The sequence below is a fragment of the Lynx canadensis genome, chromosome C1 (genome assembly GCF_007474595.2).
Source record: "Lynx canadensis isolate LIC74 chromosome C1, mLynCan4.pri.v2, whole genome shotgun sequence".
NCBI classification, from domain to species: Eukaryota; Metazoa; Chordata; class Mammalia; order Carnivora; family Felidae; genus Lynx; species Lynx canadensis.
In genome coordinates, this window is record NC_044310.1 from 118,091,251 (window position 1) to 118,113,650 (window position 22,400).

At 43.8% G+C, this 22,400-nt stretch overlaps 1 protein-coding gene across 2 annotated transcripts in view; it reads right to left on the reverse strand.

The window, feature by feature from the left end:
• CFAP221 (cilia and flagella associated protein 221) overlaps nt 1–22,400 on the reverse strand; it is a 112,417-nt gene that overhangs the window by 65,411 nt on the left and 24,606 nt on the right. For both annotated transcript variants that reach the window (XM_030327572.1, XM_030327573.1), the window contains exon 7: nt 3,855–3,958. In XM_030327572.1, coding sequence (XP_030183432.1) covers nt 3,855–3,958 — 104 coding nt within the window. The remainder of the gene's footprint in view (nt 1–3,854; nt 3,959–22,400) is intronic.

Here is a 22,400-nt window from a genome sequence, read left to right on the forward strand (position 1 = left end):
ACGAAATGCCTGGAAGGCATGGATAAATGATGCTTCTAGCTCCTAGAGGAGAACTTGCTTTATAACCCCATGGACCATGGATGTCTCCACCGCCTCTAAAGATGTGCCTAAAACAGTGTCTATAACTATACGCCCTAACTGTGTAAAATCAGCCCATGGTTCTTAGTCTATCTGGGCCCTATTTATAAAATGGGGGCAATAAGGACTTAACTGGCCGAAATGTGATCCCTGACTGTCCAACTGTATAAGACCTAGGAGTCAGGTCAGATGCCTGGCAAGTCAGAAAAGCCCAGCACCTGCCTGGGCTACATGCACCTGACCTGCAGTCACCGTCCTCGCAGACAGAGCTTTTTTATTCCAGGTGAGTAAAAGTCATCAGCAAATTCCATAGCCTCGAAGATGTATAACAGACGCATCAGTACATTAACAAAGTGGGAAACCAAAGCAAGAAAATGCCAGAGAGACCAGTGGGCCAAGGAATGCACCAGGCCTCATAAAATGGCTACCAAGGAGGCTGAGCGGTCCAGCCTAGGAGACCTGCTTGTGTACAAGCACATCAGTCACATCAGCAACACCATCCACATGACGCAGAACATTTGAAATCGTATAGGTGGCAAAAGAGGTTAGAGTGGGAGAGAGCCAAAGCATAAGAGACTGTTAAAAACTGAGAACAAACTGAGGGTTGATGGGGGGTGGGAGGGAGGGAAGGGTGGGTGATGGGTATTGAGGAGGGCACCTTTTGGGATGAGCACTGGGTGTTGTATGGAAACCAATTTGTCAATAAATTTCATAAAAAAAAAAAAAAAAAAAGAAATCGTATAGGTGGATCCCCAAAGCTCAGGAGCCCTGGCTCGCTCACTCACCCACTCACTCACTCACTCACAGCTTTGCTTGCCTCACACTCTCCAGATTTTCCTCCTGGTCTCTGTCCTGCACCCACTTCCCCCCAGTGTCCTCTGAGTGCCTGTGTGCTCAGGTCTCAGTTCTCCATCCACTTCTCTTCTCTGGCCACCCCTGCTCCCCGGGTGATGTCATCTCCAGACCCCCAGCAGTATGTTCCATCAGTACCTAGGTGACATCAAAACATACGTCCCTAGCTCCCACCTCTCTCTCGACTTCAAACTGGCATATCCAACTTAATTTCACTTAAGGGAAGAATTTAAAAGATAAGCAACAAACAAAGCACCAGAGCAACGAAAGCTCATCAGGTGGATCAAAGAGCTCATGGCCCCATTTGTCTGAATTATGTGGCTGTGCAATTTATAATCTGAATGCTCAAGGACACACCTGCATGATTTTTAAGTACAGTTGTCGTTCATCGATGCTCAGCACTTACCTGCATAATTTTTAAGTACAGTTGTCATTCATCGATGCTCAGCACTTAATTGCTTATGTATGTATTCCACTGGTTTTACGAATAGGCCTTGTTTCAAAACCCTTCTCGTCGATTAATATTCTGTGTCTTGGGACAACAGTTCTTGGCAGAAGTATGACTTGGCCACAAGAACCTCTAGCTTTCTTCCAGATTCTCCCTTTCTTTTCCTTGGCACTGATAACTGGCTTAGTTCAGGCTCTCAAGGCCTATGCGATTTCATTCCCGATACAATGATTTCCTGGTTTCCTGCCTGCTCCCACCTCAGTCACACCTGCACACTGCAGCTACACTGGCCTTCCTAAAAAACCGCTCCTATCACAACTGCTCAGAAATCTCGGTGGTTCCCTCTCTTCCCTTAACAGCTTTATAGACCATCAGGTGGGACAGGATCTTACTGGTGAACCTTGTCCAGTGATTACCAAGAACCACTGAGGAATGCCTATATCAGAATCACCTGGAGGTGCCTGTTACCAGTACAGAAAACCAGACCCTTCCCAGAGCTACTAAATGCAAATCACCAGGGATGGCTCCCTTGGCTTCATAGCTGTCCTAAGTGTTCAACATCTTGGGGCACTGCCCTACTCTAAGCCCCATCTGCTGTCTGAGCCTTTGGTGAAGGTGAACTGGCTGCTTGATAAGAAACTGATTTCATATTTAAGCGTCTCTGGTGATGTACCGGGAGCCACCCGGGCCAAGGCTGTTCCTTTCTACACCACGGTGATTCCTGTTACTGACACAGCTAGCCTGCCTCCAATACCTTTCTCTTCTTGAGGCTCCCCCATCCCTGTTCCTGCCGTGACCTGATGCCCTCTCACTGGGATTTATCTGGATCTGTTTTAGCACGTGGCTTTCAGGGACAGTCCCAGAGGTCCAGTATGGTCTGATGGCCCAGGCCGGAAGAGGAACCCCTCCTCTTTCTTGCCATAATCTCTAAGCAGAGCCTGGACTAAGATCGCAGGAGCTAGCTCACTTTACCAACTTACCTCGCGGGTCAAATTTTTATAAGCTTTTGGAGTTAAGGCAAAAATTCAGTTTGTATTTCATGAGGCAGGTGCACAGGCTTTGGAACCAGAATGACTGCCTTCAAGTCCCACCTCGGCCACTTACTACTGAGTGTCCCTGGATAAGTTATTTAAACACTTGGCACCTCATTTCTATGTCTATCAAATGGAAATAATAATTGTACCAATCTTACCCGGTTGTAGTGCAGATTAAATATATAGGTACATAGGGGCGCCTGGGTGGCTCAGTCGGTAAGCGTCTGACTTCAGCTCAGGTCATGATCTCATGGTTCGTGAGTTAGAGCCTCGCATTGGGCTCTGTGCTGACAGCTCAGAGCCTGGAGCCTGCTTCAGATTCTGTTGTCTCCCTCTCTCTCTGCCCCTCCCCCACTCACACTGTGTCTCTCTCTCAAAAATAAATAAACATTAAAAAAAATTTTTTTTAATGTATAGGTACATACACATATATAAAATGTATCTGTATCTATCACTTAGAATAGTGCCTGGCATATAATAGTTACTCAGTGTTACTATTATTACTCTACCAAAAAGTTTAGAGTGAGAACATCAACTATAATTAAAAGCAGAAATATAATATTATTTAGTACAATTTTGGTAACCACTTATTCTCTCTTCTTTTTAAAGCCTAAAAATAATAAACCTTCTCTCTGGAAAGAGAATCAAGTCCTGTTTTATGCAGTATAAATGGTAAAGCTACACTGAATTTCCAAAATCTCAGAATGGCTCCTTGTTCCCTAGGAAATAATCTATATACATTTCATAATTTAGAAGTAATTCAAAATTTCTGCTTTGAACACTCATCTATGCACTTGCAATCAGGAAATTAATGGATTCCTACCCAGACATTCAAAAACAAAACTATTTTAGTGTTCGCAGCAGACTGCTGTGGACAGATATTTAAAGCCCAAACCCAAACATCAAGAGACAGAAACCGGGAAGCAGAAATCACTTCAGATGGAGACGGCATTTCCAAAAGTCCTGAGCAGTGTCAGGATCTACGTCCTTTAGGGCAGGCGAAGACGGACTGGCCACACCACGTGCAGCAAATCCACAAGAGCTTTCAACAACATTCCAAACGCTTGGTAAGAAATAATGTTCCCATGTTATTTGAAATTGAATGAAAAGATGAATGCAAATCCAAGGATATACCAAGAGCCAAAATTAGAGTAGGAATGGATTAGTTTCCAACTTCAAGTGTTGATCGTGAAAGAGATTTACCTGGATGCTATTATAAATGATCTGCATGACCCAAATGATCCCAAAGTGTCCTCATTCTCTGGTATCCAATCCCAATTTACAATATGTCAGGTACGTCAAATTTGCTATTGTTACACATGTGAAAAAACCATATTCAAATGAAGTTTATTCTCTTTCATAACTTGAGGCCTACTCTCCAAATCCTCTCTGATCTGAGAACTCTGAGGAAATTGGAAACTTGAAACCTTGATTCTCCTTACCTGATAACGGATCAACGGTAAAGGCTTCATGAGACTGAATCAAAGTGATATGAAACTCGAAATCTATAGGGCAGCTGCACTGTAAAGGGATAACATATTTTTTGCTGCAAAAAAAAAAAAACAAAACAAAAAGGAAAAAATTTTTTTTCTTTATAACTAGTTCTTTTGATATCAAGGAATAGACTCAAGTTACATAATAAAGAACCACAGCAGGGGCACCTGGGTGGCTCAGTCGGTTAAGCATCTGACTTCCGCTCAGGTCATGATGTCGTGGTTCGTGAGTTCAACCCCCTTGTGGGGCTCTGTGCTGACACCTCAGAGCCTGGAGCCTGCTTCGGATTCTGTGTCTCCCTCTCTCTCTGCCCCTTCCCCCACTCATGCTCTCTCTCTCTCTCTCTCAAAAATAAACATTAAAAAAATTTAAAAGACCATAGTCAATGCGGCTGTAGTAATTCCTGGGTGCCAGCTACTGTATACATTTCCCAGATATTAACTCTTCTAATCCCATGAGACGGTACTGTGATCGATCATCCCCACTCACAGACAAGGCAACCAAGGCACGAGAGAACATAAGTGTCCTGTCTGAGGTGACACAGCTAGTTAATGGCAGAACCGGGATTCAAGGCAGGTCAACTGTGCCCAGTTTCCACACCCCAAATACCTCGGTCCTCACTGCCTCTTGAGTACCAGTGGGTTTATCCTGTGGACACTCAGTCACAGGGAAAGGGCTTCTCTGCCACACAACGGGCCCCAGGGAACCTAGGGAACACTGAATGGGCAGGCTTTACACAAAGAAGCCTGGGAAGCTCCTGGCCTTTACAGAGCTTAGAACTAGACCATGTTGAAGAAACCACACTTCCGGCTGTGTGTGATGGAAATATGCCAGAGACTGTTTGGTAAGAAGGGCAAACAAGTAGTAGAGGACCTGGAGAGGGTCTGTGAATTTGGAAATGCTCCCTCAGCCAAGACCAGCCCAACTTCTAACTGGGCCTGCGGTGGTCCCTTAGGGCACTACAGGAGTCATTACAGCTGTGACATCTCTCAGAGAGGCCTGAACTTCTCCTCATGTCCTCTCCTTCTATCAGGTGGGCCAGAGTTTGTGGGATGAGCAAGGCATGGAGAAGCCGAGTTCTCTACTTGTCCCCTGGCATCCTACAGACACAGAGCTGGGGAGGGTTATCTGGGCCCCTTTCAGCACCTGGACATCGTGCTTCTCCACTAAGAGATTCAGCCCTGCCCTCTCTCCCTGACCTTTCTGCCTCCTCCCTTCTCTACCCCGTAACTCCCATGCCCTCACAGCCCATCTTGCCCTCCTGCCCAGTGGTCGGTCCTTACTCCTTAAGCTTTCGACAAGAGCCTTCCTGCCCACTACACTTCTCCCTCACATCTCCCAGTCCTGGGGGAATATGACTGTAAGCAGAGCGGCCAGACCAGCTAGCGTGCTGCCTTCTGGGTGGTGCCCATCCCGACCTAGTCTGTGTGGGGACCTTTCCCATCAGGACCCTCTTCTTTACCTGCCCAGCGCCTGTCTACCTGGGAGCCTCTAAGTCCTATGAGGGCAGAACTGGGTCTACTAACTTCTCTAGCATAACCTCAACAAAATTCCAGAGTCCTGCACAGGCCAAACATTCAACAAACATTTGTTGGAGCAAAGTAGAGTAACTCTTTTTTAGTAGTAATTCTGAGGATATAGTATAGCTCAAATGTGGTCTTAAAACTTATGCCACAGGGCGGCTGGGTGGCTCAGTTGGTTAAGCGTCCAACTTTGGCTCAGGTCATAATCTCGCGGTCCGTGAGTTCCAGCCCCGCATCGGGCTCTGTGCTGACCGCTCAGAGCCTGGAGCCTGCTTCGGATTCTGTGTCTCCCTCTCCCTCTGACCCTCCCCCACTCACACTCTGTCTCTCTCTCTCTCTCTCAAAAATAAATAAACATTAAAAAAAATTATGCCACGAGGGGCACCTGGGTAGCTCAGCCAACACTTGATTTTGGCTGAGGTCATGATCTCACGTTTCGGGGATTCGAGCCCCATGTCAGGCTCTACACTGACAGAGCAGAGCCAGCTTGGGATTCTGTCTCCCTCTCTTTCTGCCCCTCCCCTGCTTGCTATCTCTCAAGATAAATAAAAATAAACTTAAAAATTATGCCATGAGCATTTTTGCTTGGGTTTAAGTTCATTACCTTTTTTAAATTTCTGGAGTATCTCAAATGTAAAGAAAAATACAGAGGATAATATAATCGAGGTCACTCAGGGTGCCTGAATGACTCAGTCGATGAACCAAGGTCATGATCTTGCAGTGTGTGGGTTCGAGCCCCGCGTAGGGCTCTGTGCTGACAGCTCACAGCCTGGAGCCTGCTTCGGATTCTCTGTCTCCCTCTCTGTCTGCCCCTCCTCTGTTCTCCCTCCGTCTCTCTGTCTCTCTCTCTCTCAAAAATAAATAAACATTAAAAAAAAGGAGAGGTCCCTTTATCCACCATCAAGCTCTCAAATCTCCCGCTTTGGATAAATCAGTGTTTTATTTTCAAAGAAATAAAACACTGCAGAACACTTGAAGCTCCCTGTACACCTCTCCGCCCCCCTCTACTTCTTTTCTCTCCAGGAGTGATCCCTACCTCATCTCCGCTGTCTACCATCCTCAAGCATTTTTATAACACTGCCACATATGTATGTGCTCACGAAATATATAATATGGTATTACTTGTTTTCAACAATGTTATTCCAAAACTTGCTAATGTTGCTCAACACTCTGCAGATTTATCCCTGATACACAATTTCGAATCATGATACACGAAGTACTGTTCGTTCATTTCACTGGGGATGAATATTCTAATACATGACTATGTCATCCCTGTCCACCTACTCTCTCGCTGGGAGCATTTAGGTTGTTTGCACTTTTTTCACTATTGCAACGTGGCGGTGACAATCCTTGTGTGTGACTCACGCATCTATACCAGAACTACTCCAGGTATAACCGACAAGAATTGCTGGTTACGAGCAAAGTAAAATTAGCAACTTTACTAGACATAGCCCAAATGCTCTCCAAAGCCCTTTTACTGATGTCTACCTCCATGAGCAGCCTATGAGAGCCTCTCTTGCTTACCGACACAGGATTTTCAGACATTTTAACTCCTTCTGGCCCAATGGAGGTAAAGTGCTATCTCATTTTATTTTCATGTTCATTTCTTCGAGGTTGACCTTCTATTCAGAGGGAGACGTTTGGGTTTCCTCATCTATGGACTATCGGTACATATCCTCTGCCTATTTTCCTATGAAGTTGTTCTGCTCTCTTGTCAATCTGTAAATTCTAGAAATTAATTCTGTCAATTATATCTAGTGATATAAATTCAAGTCAAGGATCATTATACATAGTAATCTCTTCAGCCAGCAGTGAGATGAACCCTTCATAGGTTTTTTTTTTGTTTTTGTTTTTGTTTTTACCAAACTCATAAACCCTGTCCTTGGTCAGACTCTCTAGAAGCAGCCAGTCCATCTTAACTCTCTGAGGTGCTTCCTAATTCTGAAACACAGGGCACATAAAGGTCATTACATTTTCAAGACACTGGGGTCCCACTGAACATCAGCTGCTCCACAGCACTGGGGAGATAAAACTAACCGTACAAGTTACATACGCCCCTCAAGAAGTGAGAAGTGGGAGCCTGGGTGGCTCGGTCGGTTGAGCATCCGACTCTTGATTTCGGCTCAGGTCATGATCTCACTGTTTGTGGGATCGAGCCCCGCATGGGGCTCTGTGCTAATAGTGCGGAGCCTGCTTGGAATTCTCTCTCTCCCTCTCTCTGCCTCTCCTCTGCTCATGTTCTCTCTCAAAATAAATAAATAAACATTAAAAAAAAAAAAAAGAATGAGTAGCCGTGGGTGATGGTCAATGTGAAGTCTAAACTGCTCAGACGTGGTCTCTGAAGACCAGGCTGGGGACTCCCACAGCCACATGAGTTGGATGGTGCTTGGGGCGTTAACCCCAGCCATCGGCTCAGAGCCACCCAGTGAGGTAAAGCCGGCTGCTCAAGAATCTTCTGCTAAGAGCTGCATGTTTGCATTTTCTGAGCTAAAACAAAAACAAAAACAAAAACCCTGCCGGAGCTTTTATATATGTCCAATTTAAAACTAATTTTAGACCTCCGATAATTCCCACAGAAAAGGTGCAAGGGTATTTGTTTAGTGATGATTACGTGAAGCCAAGTTCCCGATGCATTAACCAGCCTGGAAAAACAAACAATTCCTTAAGGGCACAGAATTCCAAGCACCCTGATTCTGAAGGAGACATTGCAGTGCAAGTAATACAGAATACAGATTTGTGTTCCTTACTGCAGCTCATATTATGGCTGTCAAATTCGCACAGATGACCACCAAAATCATAAATCAAGGACAGTCTGGATGACTTTGGCTCACAAAGAATTTTGACAAATATAAAGTTTAGTTTATTCAGAAATGTTTCCTGTTTGAAAAAAACAGAGTCCCATTAGATTCTAAGGGGACTTAGAAATTCTACACTAAATTCCTATGCTAAATACCATTAAAACCATAAAACAGACTCTTGACTATAGAAAACAAATTGAGGGTTGCTGGAGGGGAGGCGGGCAGGGGATGGGCTAAATGGATGGGTATGGGTGATGGCTATTAAGGAGGGCACTTGTGATGAGCACTGGGTTTTGTTTGTAAGTGATGGATCACTAAATTCTACTCCTGAAACGAATATTACACTGTATGTTAACTAACTGGAATCTAAATAAAAACGTGAAATAAACAAAAACAAAAAACTGATCTACACTGAAGAAACATGAATACATATACATATCTTAGGCCTATGGTTTCACAGGCACAAACAGGACCCTGAGTTCTTCTGTAACTTATAGGAAGCGGCCAGTTAAAAATCTCAAAGCAGATAGAAGCTAGTACTTTTGAAGTTAACCACAACTTTTATACCTGTTACTTTATTATTTAAACATTTTATTGGTTATGCTAAGGCTCTGTATAAATATCTATTAAGTACGTTAAAAGGATATACAAAAACATACTAAGTACTTCAAAAGAATTGTTCCCTATTTTGCGGCACCTGGGTGGCTCAGTCTGTTAAGCACCTGACTCTTGATTTGAGCTCGGGTCATGATCTCATGGTTTGTGGGTTCAAGCCCTGTATCAGGTCCACACTGATAGTGTGGAGCCTGCTTGGGATTTTCTCTCTCTCTCTCTCTCTCTCTCTCTCTCTCTCTCTGCCCCTCCCCCACTCACACTCTGTCTCTTTCTCAAAAATAAATAAAAATGAGGAGGCGCAGGAAGATGGCGGCGTAGGAGGACGCTGGGCTCACCGCGCGTCCTGATGATCACTTAGATTTCACCTACACCTGCCTAAATAACCCAGAAAACCGCCAGAGGATTAGCAGAACGGAGTCACCGGACCCAAGTGCAGACGAGAGGCCCACGGAAGAGGGTAGGAAGGGCGGCGAGGCGGTGCGCGCTCCACGGACTGGCGGGAGGGAGCCGGGGCGGAGGGGCGGCTCGCCAGCCAAGCAGAGCCCTCGAGTCCGGCTTGCAAAAGCGGAGGGGCCTGACGGACTGTGTTCCAACAGCAAGCGCGACTTAGCGTCTGGGAGGTCATAAGTTAACAGCTCTGCTCGGAAAGCGGGAAGGCTGGAGGACAAAGGGAGGGTGAGCTGCGGAGCCCCCCGGACGACAGAGCTCAGTTTGGCGGGGAACAAAGGCGCTCGCCAGCGCCATCTCCCCCGCCCATCCCCCAGCCAAAATCCCAAAGGGAACCGGTTCCGGCCAGGGAACTTGCTCGCTCCGCGCAAACACCCAACTCTGTGCTTCTGCGGAGCCAAACCTCCGGCAGCGGATCTGACTCCCTCCGGCTGCCACAGGGCCCCTCCTGAAGTGGATCACCTAAGGAGAAGCGAGCTAAGCCTGCCCCCACTCCCGCCGTGCACCTTGCCTTCCCACCCCAGCTAATACGCCAGATCCCCAGCATCACAAGCCTGGCAGTGTGCAAGTAGCCCAGACGGGCCACGCCACCTCACAGTGAATCCCACCCCTAGGAGAGGGGAAGAGAAGGCACACACCAGTCTGACTGTGGCCCCAGCGGTGGGCTGGGGGCAGACATCAGGACTGACTGCGGCCCCGCCCACCAACTCCAGTTATACACCACAGCACAGGGGAAGTGCCCTGCAGGTCCTCACCACACCAGGGACTATCCAAAATGACCAAGCGGAAGAATTCCCCTCAGAAGAATCTCCAGGAAATAACAACAGCTAATGAGCTGATCAAAAAGGATTTAAATAATATAACAGAAAGTGAATTTAGAATAATAGTCATAAAATTAATCGCTGGGCTGGAAAACAGTATACAGGACAGCAGAGAATCTCTTGCTACAGAGATCAAGGGACTAAGGAACAGTCACGAGGAGCTGAAAAACGCTTTAAAGGAAATGCAAAACAAAATGCAAACCACCACAGCTCGGATGGAAGAGGCAGAGGAGAGAATAGGTGAACTAGAAGATAAAGTTATGGAAAAAGAGGAAGCTGAGAAAAAGAGAGATAAAAAAATCCAGGAGTATGAGGGGAAAATTAGAGAACTAAGTGATACACTAAAAAGAAATAATATACGCATAATTGGTATTCCAGAGGAGGAAGAGAGAGGGAAAGGTGCTGAAGGGGTACTTGAAGAAATAATAGCTGAGAACTTCCCTGAACTGGGGAAGGAAAAAGGCATTGAAATCCAAGAGGCACAGAGAACTCCCTTCAGACGTAACTTGAATCGATCTTCTGCACGACATATCATAGTGAAACTGGCAAAATACAAGGATAAAGAGAAAATTCTGAAAGCAGCAAGGGGTAAACGTGCCCTCACATATAAAGGGAGACCTATAAGACTCGTGACTGATCTCTCTTTTGAAACTTGGCAGGCCAGAAAGAATTGGCACGAGATTTTCAGGGTGCTAGACAGCAAAAATATGCAGCCGAGAATCCTTTATCCAGCAAGTCTGTCATTTAGAATAGAAGGAGAGATAAAGGTCTTCCCAAACAAACAAAAACTGAAGGAATTTGTCACCACTAAACCAGCCCTACAAGAGATCCTAAGGGGGACCCTGTGAGACAAAGTACCAGAGACATCACTACAAGCATAAAACATACAGACATCACAATGACTCTAAACCCGTATCTTTCTATAATAACACTGAATGTAAACGGATTAAATGCGCCAACCAAAAGACACAGGGTATCAGAATGGATAAAAAAACAAGACCCATCTATTTGCTGTCTACAAGAGACTCATTTTAGACCTGAGGACACCTTTAGATTCAGAGTGAGGGGATGGAGAACTATTTATCATGCTACTGGAAGCCAAAAGAAAGCTGGAGTAGCCATACTTATATCAGACAAACTAGACTTTAAATTAAAGGCTGTAACAAGAGATGAAGAAGGACATTATATAATAGTTACAGGGTCTATCCATCAGGAAGAGCTAACAATTATAAATGTCTATGCGCCGAATACCGGAGCCCCCAAGTATATAAAACAATTACTCATAAACAGAAGCAACCTTATTGATAAGAATGTGGTAATTGCAGGGGACTTTAACACCCCACTTACAGAAATGGATAGATCATCTAGACACACAGTCAATAAAGAAACAAGGGCCCTGAATGAGACATTGGATCAGATGGACTTGACAGATATATTTAGAACTCTGCATCCCAAAGCAACAGAATATACTTTCTTCTCGAGTGCACATGGAACATTCTCCAAGATAGATCATATACTGGGTCACAAAACAGCCCTTCATAAGTTTACAAGAATTGAAATTATACCATGCATACTTTCAGACCACAATGCTATGAAGCTTGAAATCAACCACAGGAAAAAGTCTGGAAAACCTCCAAAAGCGTGGAGGTTAAAGAACACCCTACTAACGAATGAGTGGGTCAACCAGGCAATTAGAGAAGAAATCAAAAAATATATGGAAACAAACGAAAATGAAAATACAACAATCCAAACGCTTTGGGACGCAGCGAAGGCAGTCCTGAGAGGAAAATACATTGCAATCCAGGCCTATCTCAAGAAACAAGAAAAATCCCAAATACAAAATCTAACAGCACACCTAAAGGAAATAGAAGCAGAACAGCAAAGGCAGCCTAAACCCAGCAGAAGAAGAGAAATAATAAAGATCAGAGCAGAAATAAACAATATAGAATCTAAAAAAACTGTAGAGCAGATCAACGAAACCAAGAGTTGGTTTTTTGAAAAAATAAACAAAATTGACAAACCTCTAGCCAGGCTTCTCAAAAAGAAAAGGGAGATGACCCAAATAGATAAAATCATGAATGAAAATGGAATTATTACAACCAATCCCTCAGAGATACAAACAATTATCAGGGAATACTATGAAAAATTATATGCCAACAAATTGGACAACCTGGAAGAAATGGACACATTCCTGAACACCCACACTCTTCCAAAACTCAATCAGGAGGAAATAGAAAGCTTGAACAGACCCATAACCAGTGAAGAAATTGAATCGGTTATCAAAAATCTCCCAACAAATAAGAGTCCAGGACCAGATGGCTTCCCAGGGGAGTTCTACCAGACATTTAAAGCAGAGATAATACCTATCCTTCTCAAGCTATTCCAAGAAATAGAAAGGGAAGGAAAACTTCCAGACTCATTCTATGAAGCCAGTATTACTTTGATTCCTAAAGCAGACAGAGACCCAGTAAAAAAAGAGAACTACAGGCCAATATCCCTGATGAATATGGATGCCAAAATTCTCAATAAGATACTAGCAAATCGAATTCAACAGCATATAAAAAGAATTATTCACCATGATCAAGTGGGATTCATTCCTGGGATGCAGGGCTGGTTCAACATTCGCAAATCAATCAACGTGATACATCACATTAACAAAAAAAAAGAGAAGAACCATATGATCCTGTCAATCGATGCAGAAAAGGCCTTTGACAAAATCCAGCACCCTTTCTTAATAAAAACCCTTGAGAAAGTCGGGATAGAAGGAACATACTTAAAGATCATAAAAGCCATTTATGAAAAGCCCACAGCTAACATCATCCTCAATGGGGAAAAACTGAGAGCTTTTTCCCTGAGATCAGGAACACGACAGGGATGCCCACTCTCACCGCTGTTGTTTAACATAGTGCTGGAAGTTCTAGCATCAGCAATCAGACAACAAAAGGAAATCAAAGGCATCAAAATTGGCAAAGATGAAGTCAAGCTTTCGCTTTTTGCAGATGACATGATATTATACATGGAAAATCCGATAGACTCCACCAAAAGTCTGCTAGAACTGATACATGAATTCAGCAAAGTTGCAGGATACAAAATCAATGTCCAGAAATCAGTTGCATTCTTATACACTAACAATGAAACAACAGAAAGACAAATAAAGAAAATGATCCCATTCACAATTGCACCAAGAAGCATAAAATACCTAGGAATAAATCTAACCAAAGATGTAAAGGATCTGTATGCTGAAAACTATAGAAAGCTTATGAAGGTAATTGAAGAAGACTTAAAGAAATGGAAAGACATTCCCTGCTCATGGATTGGAAAAATAAATATTGTCAAAATGTCAATACTACCCAAAGCTATCTACACATTCAATGCAATCCCAATCAAAATTGCACCAGCATTCTTCTCGAAATTAGAACAAGCAATCCTAAAATTCATATGGAACCACAAAAGGCCCCGAATAGCCAAAGGAATTTTGAAGAAGAAGACCAAAGCAGGAGGCATCACAATCCCAGACTTTAGCCTCTACTACAAAGCTGTCATCATCAAGACAGCATGGTATTGGCACAAAAACAGACACACAGACCAATGGAATAGAATAGAAACCCCAGAACTAGACCCACAAACGTATGGCCAACTCATCTTTGACAAAGCAGGAAAGAACATCCAATGGAAAAAAGACAGCCTCTTTAACAAATGGTGCTGGGAGAACTGGACAGCAACATGCAGAAGGTTGAAACTAGACCACTTTCTCACACCATTTACAAAAATAAACTCAAAATGGATAAAGGACCTAAATGTGAGACAGGAAACCATCAAAACCTTAGAGGAGAAAGCAGGAAAAGATCTCTCTGACCTCAGCCGTAGCAATCTCTTACTCGACACATCCCCAAAGGCAAGGGAATTAAAAGCAAAAGTGAATTACTGGGACCTTATGAAGATAAAAAGCTTCTGCACAGCAAAGGAAACAACCAACAAAACTAAAAGGCAACCAACGGAATGGGAAAAGATATTTGCAGATGACATATCGGACAAAGGGCTAGTATCTAAAATCTATAAAGAGCTCACCAAACTCCACACCCGAAAAACAAATAACCCAGTGAAGAAATGGGCAGAAAACATGAATAGACACTTCTCTAAAGAAGACATCCAGATGGCCAACAGGCACATGAAAAGATGTTCAGCGTCGCTCCTTATCAGGGAAATACAAATCAAAACCACACTCAGGTATCACCTCACGCCAGTCAGAGTGGCCAAAATGAACAAATCAGGAGACTATAGATGCTGGAGAGGATGTGGAGAAACGGGAACCCTCTTGCACTGTTGGTGGGAATGCAAATTGGTGCAGCCGCTCTGGAAAGCAGTGTGGAGGTTCCTCAGAAAATTAAAAATAGACCTACCCTATGACCCAGCAATAGCACTGCTAGGAATTTATCCAAGGGATACAGGAGTACTGATGCATAGGGGCACTTGTACCCCAATGTTCATAGCAGCACTCTCAACAATAGCCAAATTATGGAAAGAGCCTAAATGTCCATCAACTGATGAATGGATAAGAAATTGTGGTATATATACACAATGGAGTACTATGTGGCAATGAGAAAAAATGAAATATGGCCCTTTGTAGCAACGTGGATGGAACTGGAGAGTGTAATGCTAAGTGAAATAAGCCATACAGAGAAAGACAGATACCATATGGTTTCACTCTTATGTGGATCCTGAGAAACTTAACAGGAACCCATGGGGGAGGGGAAGGAAAAAAAAAAAAAAAAAAGAGGTTAGAGTGGGAGAGAGCCAAAGCATAAGAGACTGTTAAAAACTGAGAACAAACTGAGGGTTGATGGGGGGTGGGAGGGAGGGGAGGGTGGGTGATGGGTATTGAGGAGGGCACCTTTTGGGATGAGCACTGGGTGTTGTATGGAAACCAATTTGTCAATAAATTTCATAAAAAAAAAAAATAAAAAAAATAAAAAATAAAAAAAAAATAAAAAAATAAATAAAAAAATAAATAAAAATTAAAAAAAAACTTTTAGAAGGCATTTCCTTTCATTATCCCATCAGCAAGAGAGGCCTAGAAAATCCCAAGACCTTTCCTCACATGTTACCGGCCTCCTCTCAAGCACTGCTATGCACACAGAGACAAAGGAAGAAATTTGGGGGCTGGCTAGTTATTTTTCTTTAAGCTTTAGATGTAAATTTTTGTATTCAAAGTGTGACCCCCCAAAACAGAAAGAAAGCAGACATAATGACTAGTTGCCTGATAAACCAGACCCCACCCCCCCCAAACAGGCAACAATTTGAAAAGACATAGAGTTGAGGGTAAATTACGTTTCAAATTTCAAAGTATGTCCTTTCATCTAGGGTAATTTATGTTCGTATGAACTTTCATTTGCTGCTTATCTTATTTTCAAAGACACAATTAATCTCACCGGGACTGGAGCCTCAAACCAGAAGCAGAGTGGACCCGTGGTCCTTAATGATATAGTCAAATAAAGAAAAACACAAATTTACACGTTCAAGTAGCAGGCATTTTTTTTTTATTTTTATTTAAAAAAAAATTTTTTTTTAACGTTTATTTATTTTTGAGACAGAGAGAGACAGAGTATGAACGGGGGAAGGGCAGAGAGAGAGGGACACAGAATCGGAAGCAGGCTCCAGGCTCTGAGCCATCAGCCCAGAGCCCGACGAGGGGCTTGAACTCACAGACCTCAAGATCGTGACCTGAGCTGAAGTCGGACGCTTAACCGACCGAGCCACCCAGGCGCCCCTCAAGTAGCAGGCATTTAATTATTTTTTACACCTAGAGAATTAAACAACACCCTCCTTTTTAGCCTAAGCTTAGATCAAAATTGGAGGCAAAGAACAAGAAAGAGTCAAAGAATCAGGGAGATTCGATGTCTTTGTCTTGCTGGCCTGGCCTTTGAGCTCCTTTCTTGCCTTTGGTTCAACTCTTTTCTCAACCTAATTACTTAGTCCTCCCTGTTGGTAAAATCCCCCGTTCCCTGCTCTCATTCATGCCTCTGTAGTTTAGAAAAAGGTGCAACACTAGGGAAAAATCAGAATTAAATGAGGTCACTTCTGCCTTCTTGGTAAAAGAAGTTAAGGCATTTCTCTAGGGGCTGGAATGGAACTGAATTCGGAAAAAGTTCGAGGTGACCATGACATGTTATCTGCCATCCGCAGAGATAATATGTGCCCTATTCATATTTTTTTTAAAAAAAACACTTAAAAAACGGTAAGGCATACATAACATAAAATGTACCATTTTAACTATTTTTAAGTATACAGTTCGGTGACATTAGGCACATTCACATTGTTGTGTGACTATCACCACCATCCTTCTCCAGAACTCTCTTCATCCTGCAAAACTGATACACTGTTCCCATTAAACACTAACTGCCCCTTCCTCCACACCCCCAGCCCCTGGCAGCCTCCACTCCTTCTACCTTCTGTCTCTGAATATGCCTGCTCTAAGCACCTCCTGTCAGTGGTCTCATACAATAATATATAATACCTTTTAAAAATTAAACATTAACTTTATTTTAAAATGAGAGTATTCAGATAAATAACAAATGTTAGAGAAAATTGCACCTTACAACTCACCAGAGGGATAATATGGGGTAAGGAAGGAAATTCAGGGGGTGCTCCTTTGAGTCGGAGCAGGGCCTGTGGCCGGAGACCAGAGAACAGGGACATCTGGCATCGAGCAAGAGAGTCACATTCAAGGGAAAGGAAGCAACTAAATCGAGACATGAAGGGAGATGAAAAGCCTCCTGCAGACTGCTTTTTCCTTTTGTTGAGAAAAATATAGCGTTTATTCGGAAAAGATAAGAGGATACACTAAAAACTACTGCTAGGCCTCTTCTTCTTTTAGAATAGAGGGCAGAAGGAACCTCACGCCAACTGTGTTCCAAACATACTTCCTCAGAGCTAAGTGCCCTATAATGTCTGGCCTGACACAGCCAGCAGGGCGCCCAGCTGCCAGCTTCTAGTCTTGTGGCTTACCCACCAGCAATTACTAGAACAAAAAGCTCACTTGGAAGAGGAGCAAGAAATGAATTTTTAAAGCCAAGCAACTTAAATTCAAATAATTCTGGTCTTGAAATGGTATTAGGATTTTTCATAAGAAATTTGGGGCATATTCAAGAGAAAGCAACTATTTAAGAAAAAAAAGTCACAATTCAGTGGGCTGGTGGCTAGTTACTCTGTTCTAAGTGTTTTGACAGGCATTAAATCATCACATTCTAGAAACCACATTAAAAGTGTGTGTATGCAGGGCGCCTGGGTGGCTCAGTCAGTTGAGCGTCCGACTTCAGCTCAGGTCATGATCTCGCGGTCTGTGAGTTCGAGCCCCGCGTCGGGCTCTGTGCTGACAGCTCAGAGCCTGGAACCTGTTTCAGATTCTGTGTCTCCCTCTCTCTGACCCTCCCCCGTTCATGCTCTGTCTCTCTCTATCTCAAAAATAAATAAATGTTAAAAAAAAAAAAGTGTGTGTATGCACATGCGTGTGTAGGTATCACAAACCTTTGAAGTAGAACGTGGAGTGCAACAACAGTGGTGACCAGATGTGGCTGCTTGGATAGTGTTTGGTGTGAGATGTAACAGTTGTATAAACCAAGAGAGGAGGAGGAGTGTCCAGAACCATGGAAACATGCCACCTTTAATTACCGCCCCCGATGCACACATTCATTTTTCAATTTAGCGGTATCTCTCCAGGACCGAAAACTATCCACAGGAACGTGCTTTGGGTAGACTTACGGAAACTCCCTGTGTTGTATTCTTAAATATCAGAATTAGGAACTGACCCATGAATATTTTTTGCAGCATTTAAAATGTAGAACATCTGGGGTGCCTGGGTGGCTCAGTTGGCTGGGCGTCCAACTCTTGATATGTGCTCAGGTCCTGAGCTCGTGGTCGTGGGATCGGACCCAGGCCGGGCTCCTAGCTGAGCATGGAGGTTGCTTAGGATTCTCCCTCTCTTCCTCTCCTCCCTCTCAACTCCTGTGCGTGGGTGCATGCATGTGCCCTCACTCTCAAAATAAATAAGTAAACGTTAAAATAAATAAAACGTAGGGGTGCCTGGGTGGCTCAGTCAGTTGAGGGTCTGCCTTCAGCTCAGGTCACGATCTCACGGTTCATGAGTTTAAGCCCCTCATCAGGCTCGCTGCCATCAGCACAAAGCCTGCTTCTTCAGATCCTCTGTCCCCCTCTCTCTCTCAAAAATAAAAAATAAACATTAAAAAGATTAAAATGTTCTACATTTTACTTATTTATTTTTTGTTAAGTAGGCTTCATACCCAGTGTTAGGCTTGAACTCCCGACCCTGAAATCAAGAACTGAGCTGACATCAAGAATCGGACACTTAGCTGACTGAGCCACCCCGGTGCCCCTAAAAAGTAAAACATTTTCAAGTTCTTACTGCTTGGTCCGTGATACTAGCTTGGTAGTTTCACGTAAGTCACAACATTTATATACTGTTCAGTTTAAGGAATCATTTGAAAGACTAGAGGATGGGGCGCCTGGGTGGCGCAGTCGGTTAAGCGTCCGACTTCAGCCAGGTCACGATCTCGCGGTCCGTGAGTTCGAGCCCCGCGTCAGGCTCTGGGCTGATGGCTCAGAGCCTGGAGCCTGTTTCCGATTCTGTGTCTCCCTCTCTCTCTGACCCTCCCCCGTTCATGCTCTGTCTCTCTCTGTCCCAAAAATAAATAAACGTTGAAAGACTAGAGGACCCTAAACCGAAACATGCCACCTTCAATTACTGCCCCCGATGCACACGTTCATTTGCTCTAGATGCCGGCCATACATTTCTGCCGCTCCTTTCCTGAGCCCCACGCAAACCAAGTGAGCAGTTTTCCAAATAAATCTGTACAGAAACTAAGGGAGGAAAGCAGAGTATGAAAGCCAGGCTTCAATAAGGTCAATAGTGCTTTCCCCATTTTCAGTTTTCTAGACTTGCCATCACTTTCTCCAAGAGTCAAAAGTCTAGATTTCAACATTTTGTGAGACAAACTTGAAAAAGAAAATAATTTAGGCCTTCCGTTGAAAGTTCCCTTTGTTGGGGCGCCTGGGTGACTCAGTCAGTTAAGCGTCCGACTTCAGCTCAGGTCGTGATCTCGCGGTCTGTGGGTTCGAGCCCCGCGTCGGGCTCTGTGCTGACAGCTCAAAGCCTGGAGCCTGTTTCAGATTCTGTGTCTCCCTCTTCCTCTGACCCTCCCCTGTTCATGCTCTCTCTCTCTCTCTCTCTCTGTCACAAAAATAAATAAATGTTAAAAAAAAATTTTTTTTTAAAGATATTTAAAAAAAAAGAAAAGAAAGTTTCCTTTGTTGACGGTACCCACGTCTGCTGAATGAAAGGGGAAAGCAGGGGCGCCTGGGTGGCTCAGTAGGTTAAGTGGCCGACTTCGGCGCAAGTCATGATCTCGTGGTCCGTGAGTTCAAGCCCCGCATCGGGCTCTGTGCTGACAGCTCAGAGCCTGGAGCCTGTTTCAGATTCTGTGTCTCCCTCTCTCTGACCCTCCCCCGTTCATGCTCTGTCTCTCTTTGTCTCAAAAATAAATAAACGTTAAAAAAAATTTTAAAAAAAATGAAAGGGGAAAGCATTTATATCCTTTAATTATTAATATAGATCTCTATGGTTTAGGGGTGGGATGATTTTCTTTCCTGCTAAAATTCACAGAGACTGGGTCAAGATATTAGCTCAACAAAGGGATATTAAATCAAAGCAATTTTGGGGCGCCTGGGTGGCGCAGTCGGTTAAGCGTCCGACTTCAGCCAGGTCACGATCTCGCGGTCCGGGAGTTCGAGCCCCGCATCAGGCTCTGGGCTGATGGCTCAGAGCCTGGAGCCTGTTTCCGATTCTGTGTCTCCCTCTCTCTCTGCCCCTCCCCCGTTCATGCTCTGTCTCTCTCTGTCCCAAAAATAAATAAAAACATTGAAAAAAAATTAAAAAAAAAAAAAAATCAAAGCAATTTTAACTATAAAATGTGGTAGAGTTTTTCATACAGTAAACATTTAGGCTGTTAAGTGACAGCAATTTTTTAAGTCTGAATATCAGCTTTGAAGCAATTTTGAAATGTAAGTTCACGACGGCTCAATAATCCCAAGTAGGGGCTGAAATAAATTAAAGCACAAGTGTGTTGATGAGCTCAAGTTGCCTTTGTCAGAAAGTTTCCACAAAATGCTGCTGCTCCTTCAAGTCAGCTCTGACTTTGGGATATGAGAAACGAGTCCCTAGAATGGGTAAGGAATGTGTTTCCCTGGATGAGCTAAGAAATGGGAATTATTCTCTTTGGGTAGCGAGGGCTCCCAAAAACCCTTCTGAAGATCAATTTTGTAGTCATTCTGGCACCTTCTTTCTAACTCAGATATAGCTGGTTGGTGGGCCTTTCACACGGAGACTCTTTCCTGGCACGGTTCAAAAAAGGACCTGGTTGCTGTCTATGCTGGGCACCTGCACTGTAGATCTTTCCCTCCAGTGCTAGTTTAAGGATGCACCTTCTCCCATGACCCACACGCTTTCAACTGTAGGGCAGTGAGAGAACTGAGTTTCATTCGGACATCCTACTCTGACTTTGGCCATTCCCACACTTTCTAAAATGAGGCATGAGGTTCAGTTCCTAAGGAAAAGCATCCTTTGGTAAATTCTTAAACTTGTGTAAAAGTTCCAGAGGCTAAAATATCCTGGCTTTGGAATGGTGCAGCCAGGGACAGGTTCTACTGGTGTTGTTAATGTGACCCTGTGGTCTACACAGCATCTGTATCCCTGAGATAAACTCAAGAGTTCCACTTGCTTTAGAGCAACATGGCTGCCTTGTCTGTGGCACGGCCCAGAGTGAAAAATGGGAAGTGACAGGGAATCCAGGGGAGGACCCAGGTGACTTTCACATAAGCTTGTCTAAAGCACACTAACCAAACAGTCAACAGAGTCAGCTTGGGGCAAGGAAGATCAGTTGATGCCCCATGGAGAGACCAACCGGTCAACTGACTGGGTTTGTTCCAGATTTCAACCAGTTATTTGGTAGCAGGTTGGCACCGCTAGAGAAACCAGAGAGTATGATGAATTAATATGAATTGTTTAGAACCACAAGAATGGAAAGATACCAAATTTCAGTACCTCAAAGCAGCAAGTTCTTCTTTACTTGCGCATATAGGAAGGGGAAAATCGTATTTTATCGACAGCACTCTCTAAGATATCACGTGATCGGGGCGCCCAGGTGGCTCAGTCGGTTAAGCGGCCGACTTCAGCTCAGGTCAAGATCTCACAGTCCATTAGTTCGAGCCCCGTGTCGAGCTCTGGGCTGATGGCTCAGAGCCTGGAGCCTGCTTCCGATTCTGTGTCTCCCTCTCTCTCTGCCCCTCCCCCGTTCATGCTCTGTCTCTCTCTGTCTCAAAAATAAATAAGACGTTAAAAAAAAAAATTTAAGCTATCACGTGATCACGGAATTTAATCAGCCAGGGTGGTGAGACTAGTTATAAAGCAGAATTTCAAACTACAAAAGGGAAAGAGAGTTGAAAGTCCTCTGCACCCCAGTGTTTGATTTAGAGATGTTGGACAGAAACCAGAATGCAACTTTTGGTTATTTACAGAAGCTGTCAAAAATACATTTTACCAGATCTCGAGCCACCATGGTTGTTTATGGGTAGCTGGCAAATGTCCACGTGGGATTTTATCTCAGCAAGGAAAATTTACAGCCGTCAAATCCAGCCAGTGGAAATAAGGTTGATGAATATATGTGAGTCTACTTCATGACCTTGTGGAAAATGTGTGAAGACTATCCAGTCCTCAGAGAGGCGCTATCCAGGCCAGACTTGCTTCTCTCTAGAAGCAACCTCAAAGTAAGAAAGCAAATTTGGTGGTATTAAATGCAGGCCCTGTGACTTCTAGCCATTTTGTCTAAATTGATTCTATACGCAAAGGGAAAATATACCCTCTGAATCTACCTTCTGTTTGGATTTATATTTTCCCATCACCTTTGTCATTGTAATTTTTCTTTAGCTGTAGAAATGGCTGCTTTACTCTGACATTTACAAATGTAAGTGCCCATTGGAACTCTCGTACATTGCGAGAAATTAAAAATGGTGCAGCCACTTTGGAAATTAGTTCCACAGTTCCTTGAAACACTACACATAGAGTTCCCATATTCCCTAGCAATTGCACTCCTAGGTATACACCCAACACAACTGAGCACATGTAGCCACATAAAAACATGCACACAAATGTTGCATTATCCAAGGTGGCCCAAAAGTGGAAACAGTCAATATCCATCAACCGATGAAGGGATAAATAAAAT